This window comes from Panthera tigris, chromosome B2 (assembly GCF_018350195.1).
Source record: "Panthera tigris isolate Pti1 chromosome B2, P.tigris_Pti1_mat1.1, whole genome shotgun sequence".
Lineage (NCBI taxonomy): Eukaryota > Metazoa > Chordata > Mammalia > Carnivora > Felidae > Panthera > Panthera tigris.
The window spans coordinates 74,195,313-74,212,338 of record NC_056664.1 but is presented as its reverse complement, the minus strand read 5'-3'; the positions used below and the strand labels follow the sequence as shown (position 1 = coordinate 74,212,338).

General features: G+C 39.6%; 2 protein-coding genes across 21 annotated transcripts in view; one reads left to right on the top strand and one right to left on the bottom strand.

Moving 5' to 3' along the window:
- Positions 1-10,902, bottom strand: part of DOP1A (DOP1 leucine zipper like protein A) — a 113,107-nt gene extending 102,205 nt beyond the window's left edge. For 5 of the 6 annotated variants that reach the window (XM_042986720.1, XM_042986723.1, XM_042986721.1 and 2 more), the window contains exon 1: positions 10,795-10,902. The gene's annotated coding sequence lies outside the window, so the exon portion shown is untranslated. The remainder of the gene's footprint in view (positions 1-10,794) is intronic. The other variant, XM_042986724.1, reaches the window with a different exon arrangement.
- UBE3D (ubiquitin protein ligase E3D) overlaps positions 9,878-17,026 on the top strand; it is a 240,704-nt gene continuing 233,555 nt past the window's right edge. For 13 of the 15 annotated variants that reach the window (XR_006217733.1, XM_042986728.1, XM_042986733.1 and 10 more), the window contains exon 1: positions 12,962-13,187. Coding sequence is in view for 12 of the 15 variants with exons in the window: in XM_042986728.1 (XP_042842662.1) it covers positions 13,111-13,187 (77 nt within the window). In the remaining 3 variants the exon portion in view is untranslated. Of the gene's footprint in view, positions 10,459-10,965; positions 11,059-12,961; positions 13,188-17,026 lie in introns of those variants that run through there. The other 2 variants (XR_006217734.1, XR_006217735.1) reach the window with 2 other exon arrangements.

The following is a 17,026-nucleotide window of genomic DNA, read 5'->3' as shown; positions in this document are numbered from 1 at the left end:
TTCCAGAATATTTTCGTTTTGCAAAACTGAAACTTTATACACATTAAAAATCAACTCTTCTTTTCCCTCTTCCCCAGCTTCTGGCAACCACCATTTTACTTTCTACTTCTAACTAATCTGACTACTTCAGATACTTCATGTAAGGGGAACCATAAAGTATTTTGTCTTTTTTGTGACTGGTTTATTTCACCTAACATAACATCCTTAAGGTTCATCCATGTTGTAGCATGTGAGAGGATTTCCTTCCTTTTTGTTAAATAATATTCCATGTAGATATATATTTATCTATTCACCTGTTCAGAGACATTTACCTTGTTTCTACCTCTATGCTATTGTGAGTAGTGCTGCTGTGAACTTGAGTGTGCAAATATCTCTTCAGGATCCTGTTTTCAATTCTTTTGAATACATACTCAGAAGTGGGAATGCTGGACCATATGGCAGTTCTGTTTTTAAGAGGAACCACCATACTGTTTTCCATAGCAGCTGTACCACTTTACATTTTTTTCCTTCAAAGTCATTGTATTTTACTCATTTTTAAACTTAAATCCAAGTTAGTTGACATATAGTGTAATAATAATTTCACAAATAGAATTTAGTGATTCATCACTTACATATAACACCCAGTGCTCATCCCAAGTGTACTCCTTAATGCCCCTCGCCATTTAGCTCATGCCCCCACCCAACACCCTGCTAGCAATCCTCAGTTTATTGTTTTTGAGTCTCTTACGGTTTGTCTCCCTCTCTGTTTTTATATTACTTTTGCTTCCCTTTCCTTATGTTCATCTGTATTGTATCTTAAATTCCACATGAGTGAAATCATGTGATACTTGTTTCTCTGACTTACTTCGCTTAGCATAATACACTCTAGTTCCATCCATGTTCTGCAAATGGCAAGACTTCATTCTTTTTGATTGCCGAGTAATATCCCATTATGTATATTTGTATATATACACACACACATACACACCACATCTTTATCCATTCACCAGTCTACGGACACTTGGACTCTTTCCATACTTTGGCTATTGCCGATAGTGCTGCTGTAAACACTGGTGTGCATATGCCCCTTCGAATGAGCACTCCTGTATCCTTTGGATAAAATGTCTAGTAGTGCAAATGCTGGGTTGAAGGGTAGTTCTATTTTTAATTTCTTGAGGAACCTCCATACTGTTCTCCAGAGTGGCCGCACCAGTTTGTATTCCCACTAGCAGTGCAAAAGGGTTCCTCTTTCTCTGCATCCTCGCCAACATCTGTTGTTGCCTGAGTTGTTAATGTTAGCCATTCTGACGGTGTAAGGTGGTATCTCATTGTGGTTTTGATTTGTATTTCCCTGATGATGAGTGATGTTGAACATTTTTCCATGTTTAGCCATCTGGATATCTTCTTTAGAAAAGTGTCTATTAGTGTCTTTTGCCAATTTCTTTACTGGATTATTTGTTTTTTGGGTGTTGAGGTTGATAAGTTCTTTATAGATTTTGGATACTAACCCTTTATCTGAAATGTCATTTGCAAATATCTTCTCCCTTTCTGTCAGTTGCCTTTTAGTTTTGTTGACGGTTTCCTTTGCTGCGCAGGAGCTTTTTATCTTGATGAGGTCCCAATAGTTCATTTTTGCTTTTATTTCTCTTGCCTCCAGAGACATGTCAAGTAAGAAGTTGCTGTAGCCAAGGTCAGAGAGGTTGTTGCCTGCTTTCTCCTCTAGGATCTTGATGGCTATCTCACATTTAGGTCTTTCACCTGTTTTGAGTTTATTTTTGTGTACGGTGTAAGACAATGGCCCAGGTTCATTCTTCACATGTTGCTGTCCAGTTCTCCCAGCACCATTTAGTAAAGAGACTGTCTTTTTTCCATCAGATACTCTTTCTTGCTTTGTCAAAGATTAGTTGGCCATGCATCTGTGGGTCCATTTCTGGGTTCTCTATTCCATTGGTCTATGTATCTGTTTTTGTGCCAGTACCATACTGTGTTGATGATTAGAGCTTTGTAATACAGCTTGAAGTCCCAGAATTGGGATGCCTTCAGCTTTGGTTTTCTTTTGGAGGATTGCATTAGCTATTTGGGGTCTTTCTGGTTCCATACAAATGTTAGGATTGTTTGTTCTAGCTCTGTGAAGAATGTTGGTGTTATTTTGATAGGGATTGCCCATTTTACATTTCCACCAACATTGCAGAAGGCTTCTAATTTCTCCACATCCTTGCCAACACGCTTCAGTTTTTTGATAGTAGCCATTCAAATGGGAGTGAGGTGGTATCTCAACACAGCTTTGACTTACATTTCTCTAATAATCAATGATGCTGAAAACCTTTTCATATGCTTTGGCCATTTGTATATAATCTTTGGAGAAATGTCTATTTAAGTCTTTCCTCGTTTAATTGGTTGTCTTTTTGTTGCTGAGCTGTAATTCTTTATACATTCGTGTGGTAGCTAGCTTCCAGGATGACCTCCAATGATCCTCAACTCCTGATATTCATACTGTTATATAGTCACACCTCTTACACAAAATCACTGCTGGTCTATGTGATATCTCTTGGATCACTCATTCTGGGGCAACCTAGCCTTATGTGATAAGGACACTTCAAGTTGCCCTCCAGAGAGAAACTCAGGCCTCCCTTCAACAGCCTGCAACAACTTGCTAGTATGTGAGTGACCCACTTTGGAAAGGGTTTCTCCAACCCCAATCAAACCTAAAGATGACAGCAGTTCAGGCCAACATCTGACTGCAACCTCACAAAACTGAAGTCAGAACCTCACAGCCAAACTGCTCCCTCAAATCCTTCTGAATGAAACTCTGAGAGGTTTTATTGTTTTAAGTCACTATGTTTTGGGATAATCTGTGCAGCCATAGATGACTAAAAAGTTTATTCTCAAAATATTTTCCTCTTTTATTCCAAACAATTAAAATTTTTTTTAATGTTTATTTCTTTTTGAGAGAGACAGTGTGAGTGAGGAAGGGGCAGAGAGATGGGGAGACACAGAATCTGAAGCAGCTTCCAGGATCTGAACTGTCAGCACAGAGCCCAATGCAGGGCCTGAACCCACAGACTGCAAGGTATGACCTGAGCTGAGGTCGGTCGCCTAACCTACCGAGCCACCCAGGCACCCCAAAACAATTTAAGTACAGCTGACACGCAATGTTACATTAGTTTCAGGTATTTGACAAGTTTACACATTACGGTGTGCTGACCACAAATGTAGCCACCACCTGTCATCACACAACACTGCTACAATATCATTGACTATATTCCTCATGGTGTGCCTTTTATTCCAGTGATTTGTTCATTCCACAACTGGAAGCCTACATCTCCACTCCCCTTTACCTATTTTACCATTCTCCCACCCCCACCCCTCCTGCAACCATCAGTTCTCTGTAGGTCTGATTCTGGTTTTTGTTTGTTCGTTCATTTGTTTCTTTTGATTCCACATGAGTGAAATCATAGGATATTTATCTTTTTCAGCCTGACTTATTTCACTTAGCATAATACCCTTTATTGGTCTATCCATGTTGTTGCAAAAAGACAAAGTCCAAATAATTTTCCATCGTGTGTGTATTATGCACCACATCTTCCTTATCCAATTATCAGTGGACACTTAGGGTGCTTCCATATCTTGACTGTTATAAAAAATGCTGCAATAAACATAGGGTGCATATATCTTTTCAAGTTAGTGTTTTCATTTGTTTGGTAAATACACAGTAGTGTAATTACTAGATCATATGGTATTTGTGTTTTTAATTTTTGAGAGACCTCCACACTGTTTTCCACAGTGGTTATACCCATATGCATTCCCACCAATAGTACACAGGGATTCCTTTTTCTCCACATCCTCACCAACAGTGATTATTTGTCTTTTTTATTTTAGCCATTCTGGCAGGTATAAGGTGATATCTCATTGTGGTTTTGATTTGTGTTTCCCTGATGATTATTGATGTTGAGTATCTTTTCATGTGTCTGTTGCCCATCTGTACATCTTCTTTGAACAACAATCTATTCAGATCTTCTGACCGTTTTTTCATGGGATTGTATGGGGTTTTTTTGGTGTTGAGTTGTATAATTCTTTATATATTTTGGATATTAACCCCTTACTGATATAAAGTTGGAGGTATCACAATTCTAAATTTCAAGATGTACTACAAAGCTCTAGTAATAAAAACAGTATAGTACTGGCATAAAAACAGACACATAGATCAATGAAACAGAACAGAGAGGCCAGAATTAAACCCATGTTTATATGGTTAATCTGTAACAAAACAGGCACGAATAGACAATGAGGGAAGGTTTCTTCAATAAATGGTGCTGGGAAAACGTGATAACTATATGTAAGAGAATGAAACTGGACCACTTTCTAATACCATACACAAAAATAAAATGGACTAAAGACCTAAAACCATAAAAATCCTAGAAGAGAACACAGGTAGTAATTTCTGACACTGGACACAGCAACGTTTTTCTAGATGTGTTTCTACTGGCAATGGAAAGAAAATACTGGGACTACATCAAAATAAAAACTTTTGGCAAAGTGAAGGAATCCATCAACAATCCATGCTCTATAACTTAAAACACGTAATAAAAACAGTAGTTACCGCATCACATAAAACTAACACGCAACCTCAAATCACTAACATCAGGGACGCTTGGGACACCTTCTAATAAAATGACAGGTGCCATAAAAATAATCATCTTGGGGGCACCGGGGTGGCTCAGTCTGTTAAGTGCCTGACTTCAGCTCAGGTCATGATTTCATGGTTCGTGAGTTTGAGCCCCACACTGGGCTCCCTGCTGTCAGTGCAGAGCCTGCTTCAGATCCTCTGTCCCCCTTGCTTTCTGCCCCTCCCAACTTGCACACGTGTTAACTCTCTCTCAAAAAATAAATAAAACAAAAGAAAAAAATAATCGTGTTGCCAGAACCCCTCACTCAGGCTTAAGAGTAGACTCCTGATCAACTGGTGGTAACATTTATGGAATTGCTGGTATACAAAATAGAAGTCGCTTAATATTTATTTTTCTTCCAAAATGACAGACACTAACTTTAAAGCAAGTACTACATTCTATATTTTTCCTCAGGAGAAAAACTGTCCAGGAAATTTTAAAATCAAGATATTGTAAGACATGTGTTAAGTGGATACGAAAAGCCACTGGGCAAAGTGCATCATGCTGAAGACAAGCAGAAAGTATCATAGCAGACTGGGATGGCATTTGTGGTATATAATAAACAAGAGTTCCAGCTATTTGGAAAATTTGATTGATCATAACATATCCTAAGTGTTTCAAGTAGCTGATACAGCACAAACAAAAGCAAATGGAAACGTAAGGTTATTTACCTGTATAATTTAAAGGACTGCTGTGCTTTTATAGTTCTTCTGATTATAGTCAGTATTACTTTCAAGTGCTAAGAGTTTATATGCATTGCTTCTATGCTGATTTTCTAGTAGAGACATAGGAAATAAACTACTTGTTTGGGTGAAATCTTTTATGAAATAAAGACTATTCATCCAAAGGGCTCTTTTCTTACTTCCAAATGGAGGTTGTATCCCAGAACCTGAGATTAACAGCAATGTGACCTCTGGTTGAGTAGCAAATTATTGTGTATACTGATAAACTAAGTGTTACCATTTAGGTAAATTGGCTTTTGGAAATCAGTAACACCAAACTAAATGATTTATTTACCCGAACTCTTGGTTTGTGAACACAAAATAATGGTAATTTAAACATGAAGCTCATAATACCGATGTAAGCCTAAAAATAACCACAGCAAGTTGAAATACAGGATGTATTTTACAGAACAAGAGTAGGGAATTTATTTTCTGTCTGTTCACATTACATTCTTTCCATAAGAGAGGAGAATTTTTCATTGCCTCAGAAGAAAAAAAAGTCTAGAAATGTCTTCTGTAGGATGGAAATACTAAAATACAGCTCAAACTTAAAAAGCGAAGAGAGGAAGAAGGTGGTATATTAAGTTTATTACCTCATCCATGCTTATAGGAGCTATTGCCAGATAAACATAGTATCAACATTTCATCACTCCTGAATCAACACTCATCACTTTGTCATTTAAAGGCTCTCACTGACTTTTAGATTTAGATTTATTTCTTTATATTCGAAGGTTTATCTTACAGCTAAGGTACTAGTTTAAAAAGGTGGATGTTTTATCTATAAAAGTAACATTAGTAACATTAAAGACATTTTTTTGGAAAAAAAATAGAAACTTACCTAATTCAGTAATGATCATAAAGTTTAAATTATTTTTTGAAGTTAACTCAAACTCTAGTACACCTTTTAATTTGCAATTGAGGCTATATTTCCAAATTCTTCCACAGATGAAATTCTAAAGAATTCAGGCCCTGATGAATCCACTATCTCCCCAAATTTTGGCCACCAATCAGATGTGAGATGATTTTATGGGGTCCAAGTAATGCGCTAAGTGACACTGAATCAGTGAGGGATTTATTCCCTCTTCATTCTCTTGCAGTTCCTGACTGCATCAGGAAGTTCTCAGATTGATGGCAGGATGTTATCAACACCTCTAATTCTTGCTTATCTCTCCTTTAAACAAAGAACAGTGTTCAATGGCCAATACTTTCTAGAATTTAACAACACTTTTGTTTCCATTATTTTCATCTTTATGTCTATCTTCTGTTTATGGCAAGCGATACCTACTTTTAAGAATTTTTAAATGTTTATTTATTTTTGAGAGAGACAGAGGGTGAGCAGGGGTGAGCCAGGGGCAGAGAGGGAGGGAGACACAGAACTCAAAGCAGGCTCTGCACAGAGCCTGATGCGGGGCTTGAACTCACAAACTGTGAGATCATGACCTGAGCCGAAGTCAGATGATTAACTGAGTCACCCAGACACACCCCTACTTTCTATTTATGGTGGTTATTTCAAGTTTTCTTTAAAATTATGTTAATAACTACAAATAAGTATACAGGAAGTATGCAGATATGGCCAAAGTTCTGAAGATAGAAAAATGACTGAAGTTCGAGAAATACTACACTCACCATTTGGTCAACAAATAAATACAGGTGCCTACTATGAACGTGCCATTGGTTTCGCCATTAAGGATAGACAAGAATGATAAATGCTAACAGGAAAGTCAGAAGAGAATTACTTCAAAATGAGGTAATCAAAAAAAAAGATCCACAGACAAGGTGGCATTGGAGCGAGGGTAGTATGATGTAGACATGCCAAGACAGGGGCAGCATGTGTTTGGAGGAAGCAAAAACCCAACAATACAGGCCTAAGTGGTGGCCTGTTCCAAATCTTGATTGTGCTGGTTACCTGGGTGTGTATACAATGTACACACAAAATGAATGCACATTATATGTAAAATTTTTCTTAAATTTGATACAATGTCTTTGACCTGTGCAATAAAAAAAAAAAAAAAATCATTGATATTTTAGGCTTGGAATAGCTTGGAGAAGGAGAGGTAAATAGGTAAAGACAATACAGAGAAAATGGACATCACCATTTAAAGACAAGGGAATCAAAAGAACTTACTTTCATATCATAAATTTTCAATAAAAACTGTAAACTATGGTGCACCTGGCTGACTTAGTAGGTAGAGTTTGCGACTCTTCATCTCAGGGTTGTGAGTTCGAGCCCCACACTGATGTGGAGACAGCTTAAAAAAAAATTGTAAAAAGAGAAACAAAAAAAACCCCAAAACACACACCCACACACACCAAACCAAAACCACAAAATAACAACAACAACAGCAGCAAACCGGTAAGCCATTAAACAAAAACTGCAGCTATTTACTTCTTGACAGTTGCATTTCATAGAGAAAATTTACCTGAATTAAGGCTTACCTCCTGACCCCCTCAAACAAAGGAGCACATTAATAGCAATCATTCCTAACAAAGTATCAGTTAAAGCAGCCACATTGTGTGCTAGTGACACCTGACAGAATTTAGCAAAATAATTTAAGACTGCATTCAACACTTACATCCTGTTTGTAAGCAACTCAGAAAAGACTACCTTAGAATTTATGTTTTAACCTTGAACCCCTTCTAATGATCTAAGCTCTTAAAATCAGTAATGATTAAGAACATTTCCAATGGCTTTTATTACATTTCATAGTTTAAGAACTCACGACTAGCGAGGGAACTCAATCATAGTAAAAAAAAAATGCCATTATCAACAAGTCTTGTTGGAACTTTATAATGCCATTCTTAATAAAATCAATGACTTAACCATAAAATTAAATTCAAAACATGAATTATGATTCAAGAAAAGCATCAAGAGACCAGAAAAAGATAATCTTCTGCCATAAATTAAAGCATTAAAGTACATAGAAACTTATGTGCATCTTTAATATTTTATTAAGGAAAATATAAGCCTTTTGTTATACCAATGAGTTGTCACTAGATCTTCATGCCCCAGAAAGCTTAAACTGAAAGCTAAATAAAAAGCACAACGTAGGGAATTTTAGAGTTGAAAGAAGACGCAGCTCAGGTATAGGCAGTCCCATCTTATTAGAGTCTGATTTATAATTTTTCACAGTGGCAGCAAGTCACAGCTCCCAGTCACACAATCATGATGGCAAACCACTGATATACTTACAACCATTCTTTATGCACGCAATTATTCTCTTTTTCATTTAGCATAGTAGTCAATAAATTACATGAGATATTCAAAACTTTTATAATAAAATGTGCTTCGTGTTAATTTTGCCCAACTGTAGGTCAATGTAAGTATACTGATAGAGAGAGAGACAGAGGGCAACTGGGGAGGGGCAGGGAGAGAGGGAGACACAATCTGAAGCAGGCTCTAGGCTCCCATGCTATCAGCACAGAACCTGATGGGGGCTCAAACCCACGAACTGTGAGATCATGACCTGAGCCAAAGAGGCCTAACTGACTGAGACACCCAGGTGTCCCTTGTACACTGAGCATTTTTAACATACGTTAAATGTATTAAACGCATTTTCAAATTATGATATTTTCAATTTATGATGCGTTTACAGGGACACAACCCTATAAGTTGAGGAAGACCTGTATAGTAATTTTCAAATTGGTATTCTATGTGATTATATTTCTAATGTTAACAGGTTGGCCAAACCACAAGAGACTCTTTAAATACAGAGAACAAACTGAGGGTTGATGGGGGAGTGGGGGAGAGAGGAAAGTGGGTGATGGGCACTGAAGAGGGCACTTGTTGGGATGAGCACTGGGTGTTGTACGGAAGCCAATGTGACAATTAAAAAAAAAGAGAGAGAAAATAGGCTTTCTGGCCAGGTAAGTTTAGAAAATGCTTTGATAAACTTCCCCCGAAGATTTATATGCATATGAGCATAGTAGTAAAGGTTTTGAGAAATCCTGCAGTTAAAAGCAAATCAGAAGTTAAAACTGATTTAACCAATGCACCCCTAAATCATTTGCCATGGAACACTGTTTTGGGGCAGTAAGGCTATTGATGGATTGAGAAGAGTGTTCAAAGGGAGACATCAATTTGGAAAATTTTGATCTTATGAAATTACCTTACAGATGACAAAACTGATTAGAGAGAGAACATTTCTTTAGGAGAACAAAGGATTTGAACAAAATCTTTACTTCCTAGGCCATCGCTCTTTCCACTACTTTAACTACAAAATAAGACTCTTTAAACTCTATATAGTCAAACATTTAATTTACGTTTAACATTCTGGCTATGGTGTCACATTTTCTGATTTGTGTACTCACTTAGGCATTTTTAATTCTTCCTTCAAGACCTGGTTTCCTTAATAACTAGGCCCACCTGGAAATTTACTATTGTTTGGTACTAATGGGGAATGATTTCATTTGGAGTAGCAGCTTAAAGTGATCACTAAAATAAAGCATTTGTACAACTGGTTTTAGTTTACTCTTGTTATAACTTAGCGCAACTAAATCACTATGTTATGAGATGGTGAATTTCTTAGCATATAATGTCAACATATGCTATCCATGATAACATACTAGATCTTCTGTCTGTGTAGAAGGGAGCCAAGAACATCAAAATTGAGAGATTTCTGTCTTTGAACAATTCTGAGCTTATCTGTCAGGCAACAACTTAGTTTCCTATCTTTTTTGTAATTATCAAAAAAATGTTTTCATTGCTTTAACTATGGTCTCCAAATCAGATTATCACAATATAGTTCTCAAACTCCTTAGAACTATACATTATAGTGTTCAGAAACACAATTCTTAACAGCTTTAAATAAGTATCGTTGTGTGCCACTCCCCCCTCCGGGTAGGAGTGAAGAATGGAAGAGACTGAACAAGTAACTATTGTTATGCTGCAACTTTAAAAGGCTTGAGAATCAAAGGTGATAATAGTTAACAACTTCCTTATGACTAACCTGACTTCCTCTAAAAAACTTCTGCACTCCTTTCCAACCCCCACATGGAACCTTAACTATAGCTGGCATTCGTGTCTCCTCAATCTTAAAAGAACCCACCAGATGAATGAGAAGGCACGAAGCCTGGATTCCACCAACAAAGAGGTTAGTCCGTGCGCCTTTATCGCACAGGTGCGACCTCCACCCCCAACCTTACGCACCGCTGGGCCCCCGCGCAGGAGGCCCCACTGCCTTGGGGCCGCCCTCGAGCCTCCGCCCAGCCCCGGCCCGCCGATCCCCGCGCAGCTCGCGCCTCTCCGGAAACCGGAGGGCGACCGGTCGGCTTCCAAGCTCCAGGCGGGGCCGAGGCGGCAACACCCCCGACGCCACAGAGCCTGCCCGGCGGGGCGTCCCCGCAGCTCCGGAACAGGCCAGGCCGAGGAGACCGCTCAGGGCCGGCAGCCGGCCTCGCGACCGCGCTGGGGGCGGGGACGCTGTTACCTGCCGTGGGCTCGGCCGCTCCCCGCCGGCGCCGCTCTCCTGGCAACCGCGGCAACGACGCGGAGGCCGGGAGCCGAAGGGCCTAGTGACAGCTCCCAGCGTGCACCGCGCCCGCGCCCACGCCGGCGTCGACGTCGACGGCCCCTGGATCCCCGCCCCCGGTCCGTGCTTCGCCTCTCGGCTCTAGCTGTCGCCACAGCGCCCTCGAGCGGACTGTTGGGCCACCAACTATGGGGATGGATGGGCCTGGAAAGTGAATAGCAGGTGTTTTCAACTTTCCAGCACCAGGGGCATCTTAATGAGGAGTTGGCAGGAATGCTAGGAATTGAGAACAGCTTTTAAATATTATTTAAACAATCACTTAAGTGCTATTTAAACTATTCTTCAGTATTTCATATGAGGAACTTGAGGCCCAGAAGAAGTTAGAGACTGGTGAAGTTAGGAGATAAATAGTTGTTATCAGATTTGGAACCATTTTGAGTTTATGTCTCTCTAAATCATGTAGTTACTACAAGGAAGTTGCAGTTTTGCCTAAACCGTAGGATCACAGAAAAAAAAGACTGATTTTATGTTTTATAAATGTGTGAATATATATGAAATATAGCAATCTTTAAAAAGAACCAAACGCCAAGTATGAAGCACATGCTGTGCTAAGACTTAAATATTTCAATATAATGTGTCTGTATTTAAGACTCAATAGCCTTGAGAACTAAAGGTGGAAGATATTAGGAGTTAAAATCAACACCCATGATCACCATTATTTGAGGTGGAATAGTAGTAAATACAATTGTTTAACTGCATTGTTACCTCCATCCATGATTTTGAATTATTGTGATGAAAACAGGAATTTGTGAAGCAACACAATAAGCTTTGAAACAGCAAATACTTAACTTTAGAAAACTGTCTTAAAATAGTATCTCTAAAGTGGATTTATTATTTATTTGGAAGATCTTCAAATTAAGAAGCAGTCAGTAAGCACGATTTTCTTAATTTATATTCGGAAATACATCATTGTTTCTGTTCTTAAGAACTAAAAGCTTCTGCTTTTTTTTTTTTTTTGTAAGATTTTATTTTTAAGTTATCTCTACACCCAATGTGGTGCTCCAATTTACAACCCTGAGATCAAAAGTGGCATGTTCCATCCACCAAGTCGGCCAGGTGCCCCCAGCCTCTTGCTTTTAAAATTCTTATTGGGGCTCCTGGGTGGCTCAGTAGGTTGAGCTTCAGACTTGGGCTCAGGTCATGTTCTCAGGGTCATGATATCACCGTTTGTGAGTTTGAGCCCGGCTTCCGGTTCTGTGCTGACAGCTCAGAGTCTGGAATCTTCTTCCAATTCTGTGTCTCCCCCCCCTCTCTCTGCCCCTTCCCCACTCATATTCTCTCTCCCTCTAAAATAAACATTAAAATTCTCATTGTAAGTCCACCACTATAGCTTTACATTTTAATATTTCCCCATTTTAAGTATTTACATTATAGTAGATCGTTTTCTTTACTATGTCAAACTTTCCAAAATTATCTTCTAGTTGTAATAAGATTATGACTTCTGTGAATAAGTTTTTATTTATACAAAATATGGGGAGTGGAAATGTATATGCGGATCATTCTCATCTTCCTGTTTTCAAAGGTTATAGGAATGGTTAATGCTATGATTCATGACACTTGATTTAACCAACTCCTTTCTGCATCGGTAACAGAAAACTTCTTAAATTTTTGCAACTGTTTGCATCTTGGAGCAACTGTGTCTAAATCGAGAAGCAATGCCAAATCAATCTCGGACGTTTGTTGCCTTAGAGGAGAGCTAGCAAAGGACAGACCACAGTTCATAAAAAAAGATACTGTACTTTATTAAAAAACGAAACCAGATTGTATGTTTGGGGTGGAGAAATCTGCTCTCAGGCCTCCAGGGGTCAGTGCCAGTTCTATACCACCTCTCTCGGTCATCTCCCTTTCTTCCAGCCTTCTTTCTACCCTAGCTAGTCAAGGGAGTGTACTCGGCTCCGATTTTTAAGGTCCTGTCCTGGGAGACTAACGCACCTGGCCACGCCCACACGGAGAAGAGTGGGAGAACCGTTTGGTTCTCCCTGCCCACCTTTGTGACCACTCAGACCCGAGGCCCATAATTGAAAACGCTCACGTTGCCGGGTCTAGTCCTCGCGGTAGCGCGCTCTCCACCCGGCAGGCGGCGCTGTGGGCTGGCGGGCTGTGTCCGCCCAGCGATCCGGTCTGGGAGGCCCGTGCGGCCGCCACCGCCGCACGTGCAGCCGCTGCTGGCCGTGGTGGCTCCGCTTCGCCAGAAGCTGCGGCCGGGCGGCGGCCATGGCGACGACTGCCGCGGGGACGCCCGTGTTCCTGGAGGTGCGGACACAGCTGCGGAGCGCGCTGCTGATCCTGGGGTAAGGCCGGCGCTGGGCGTGTGGGGCTCCGACGTGCCGTGCGTAGCCTGCGTTTCTGCTGGCCCGGGAGCCTCCGCCTGCCTCAAAAGCACGGGGTTTGGAGTTCTTGCCAGTTGCTTAGAGCCTGTCCCATTACTCGAAGTGAAGCTTCTCTTCCCATCCCTTGTGCTTTTAGTCCCCCCCACCCCTTCACTGGTAATCTCGGTATCACCAGGAGCTTTTCAGAAATGGAGTCTCAGCCCCACACCAGACCTGCTGAATCAGAACTTGTGTTTTAACACGCTTTCCAGGAGTCAGAATACACACTGAAGTTTGAGGATCGCTGATATAACAGTATCCGGCCTTTCCACAAGCAGTGCAAAAAATGCCGTGCCTGTTTCTTTTTGGGATCCTCACTAGAGGATAAGTTCCAATGTGAGAGCTTCTTATTTTGTAAATAAACTCGAGATTTTTTTTGTTTTGTTTTTTGTTTTTTGTCCACAGCGTTCTCTGCAGAAAAACTGAGACGTTCATTGAACGACTAACAAAGGTTGCAGGCTTCTTATTGGAGCTCATTCATATTCTGCGTTCCAGTGAGAAGTCAGCAAACGTTTGACTTCGTTATTCACTATAACAAACAAACTTTTAGGAGAAATGTCCTCTTTTTTTGCTTGTTTGGTAGTATGTGGTCCCCTCGATTGTTCCCTTGTGACTGCTGTTTCAAGTAGAGTAAATTAGATGTTAAAATCCTGAAACTTTTACTACACAGAGCCACTCTGAAGTAGATTGATGCCCATCTTTCTTTTCCTTATATTTGCCAAGTATAGGTGTGGCAGTTTGGGATTTGGCATGAGAATTGAATTCAAATTCTAGCTTCTTCACAAGGGCAGAATTGCTTAATCTGAACTTTTCCCCTTGTCAAATGGGGATGATATTTATTACCCTTCTCTTTTTCTTCTGTTTCTCCCGCTACCTCTTAAATCATAAGTTCAGACAAGTCTCTCCAATTCCAGTCCACTTTGTAGGGTTATTAGCAGCCGCAAACTTACATAAAACAAAAACAAAAGACAACCTCCCTACTTCCTCTCATCAAAGAGGCCCTTCAGTGTTCCCTTGGGTTACTACTCTCTCTTGTTTAAGCAAGTGAAGAAACCTGACTTTGCTAGTTTGTCCCTGATAGTCTTTGGCTGTTGAACTTTATCACCACCTTGCCCCTGGTAAAAGCAAAAGCAACCACTCTTCTGATTTTCTTTAAAAAAAAATTTTTTTTTAACGCTTATTTATTTTTTTTTTTTTTGAGACAGAGAGAGACAGAGCATGAACGGGGGAGGGTCAGAGAGAGGGAGACACAGAATCTGAAACAGGCTCCAAGCTCTGAGCTGTCAGCACAGAGCCCGATGCGGGGCTCCAACTCACAGACTGAGAGATCATGACCTGAGCCGAAGTCGGATGCTTAACCGACTGAGCCACCCAAGCGCCCCTCTTCTGATTTTCTTTAACAGGGATTAGTTTTGCCATGGTTGGATATAAATGGATTCATACAGTATGTGCTTTTTTCGTTTCTGGCTTTCCTTTAACAGTGGTTTTGAGATTTATGCCGTTGCACATGTCGCCTATTCTTTTTTCTCACTGAGTAGTTTTCTATTGTATCGATATACAATTTATCCATTCTATTTCTGGATATTTTGTGTTTTTCTAGAACTTGATTATTGTGAATATAGTTGCTATAGCATTGTTGTATAAGTCTTTTAGTGGGTTGACATTTTCATTTCTCTTAGGAAATGACCTAATTCTGTAATGGTACAAAATGCTATCTCATTGTCATTTTAATTTGCATTTTCCTGATTAATAGTATTGAGCACCTTTTCATTTGCCTTTTGGTCATTCACACATGTTCCTTTGGAAAGTGTCTTCTAATTTTTTGTCATTAGAAAACAATCAGATTGTTTGTCTCTTTGTTAAATTTAAAGAGTTCTTTATATAGTCTGGAAATAAGACCTTTCTCATTTATGCCCTTGTGAATGTGTGAACGCGTGTTCCCAATCAGTAACTTACCTTTTCATTTCCTTAATAGTGTCTTTTCAGGAACAGAAAATTTTAATTACAATGAAGTTTAGTTTGTTGCATTTTTTTCTTTAATGATTAGTTTTGTTTGTGTCTTAAGAAATCTTTGCCTACCTCAAGATGGTAAAGTTTTCCTCTTAGTTTATTTTCTAGGAGTTACATAGTTTTAGCTTTGACAGGTGGAATTCATTTTTGTGTGTTTGGAGTAAGATAGGAATCAAATTTCCCTTTTTTTTTTTTTCCCTGTAAGGATGTCCAGTTTTTCTATCATCATTAGTTTAAAAGACTGCCATTTCTCCCAGTGAAATTACTCAATGTCTTTGTCAGAAAACATTTGTACTGTTTGCCATCATGTATCTTTCTATCCTTTCACTATTAATCTATGTCTTTACATATAAATTTTTTAAATGGTTATTAATTTATTTTGAGAGAGAGCGAGAGAGAGAGAGCAGGGGAGGGGCAGAGAGGGAGAGAGAGAATTCCAAGCAGGCTCCACCCTGTCAGCACAGAGCCTGACTTGGGGCTTGATCTCATGAACCGTGAGATCATGACCTAAGCCAAAATCAAGAGTCAGACGCTCAACCTACTGAGCCACCCAGGCACCCCTATATATAAATTTTTTTAAACATATGCTGGGTGGAGTTTTTCTGAATACGTTCTGATAATTTGCGTTTTAATGAAATTTTTTAACCTATTTCAGTTAATGTAAATGATATGATTGAGTTTTATTCTTATTCCTAATCTTTTTTTTTTCTTATTTTGGAGAGAGTTGCAAGTGAGCAAGAGGCATGGGGAGAGAGAGAATCTCATGAGGGACAGAGAGAGAAGCTCTCAAGCTTCAAGGCTCAAGTTCACCTGAAGTGGGGCTCGAGCTTACCCTATGCAAAACTCGAACTCAGGACCTGTGAGATCATGACCTAAGCCAAAGTCAGATACTTAACCAACTGAGCCACCGAAGCACCCCTAATTTTTTTTTAAGTTTTATTTATTTACAGAGTCTCTGCACCCAGAATGGGGCTCAAACTCACAACCCCGAGATCAAGAGTTGCATGCGCCTCCAACTGAGCCAGCCAGGCACCCATCTTGTTCCTAATCTTAAGTGTTTCTAGGCGTGTGGGTGGCTCAGTTAGTTAAGCAGCCAACTCTTAGTCTCAGCTCAGGTATTGATATTAGGATTGTGAGTTCAAGCCCCCAATTGGGCTCCACACTGGGTGGGAAACCTACTTAAAAATAATAAATAAATAAGTGTTTCTAGCATTTTATCATTAAGTATGATGAAATTTTTGGCAAATCTGTGTGATAGATTGCATAGTTCCTTTGTATTCCTAGTTTACTATGGGTTTTAATCATGAAGATACTATTTTTTCTGTAATGATTTTTGCATGTATTGTGATAGTCATATGTTTTCCTTTCATCTTTACGTCTGTGAATTGCATAAGAAAAATCTATTTATATTAAGCTATTTTAGCATTCCTGGGATAAATCTTGGCCACTCATTTATTCAGTCCACAGATGTTTACTGAGTTCCTATTCTAGTGCCAAAAATTCGAGTCCTAAGTGCTGGGTATACAGCTGTGAACAGTGACAATAGCAAAAGCAAAAATATCTTGGCTATCATTGAGCTTACGGTCTAATGGTGGCAGCGGGTGAGAGGTGAGTAGAAATTACACAAAACAAATAACACACACACACACACACACACACACACACACACACACAGATGTTTATTTACTTTTGAGAGAGAGAAACAGAGCTCAAGCAGGGGAGGGGCAGAGAGAAAAGGAAACACAGAATCC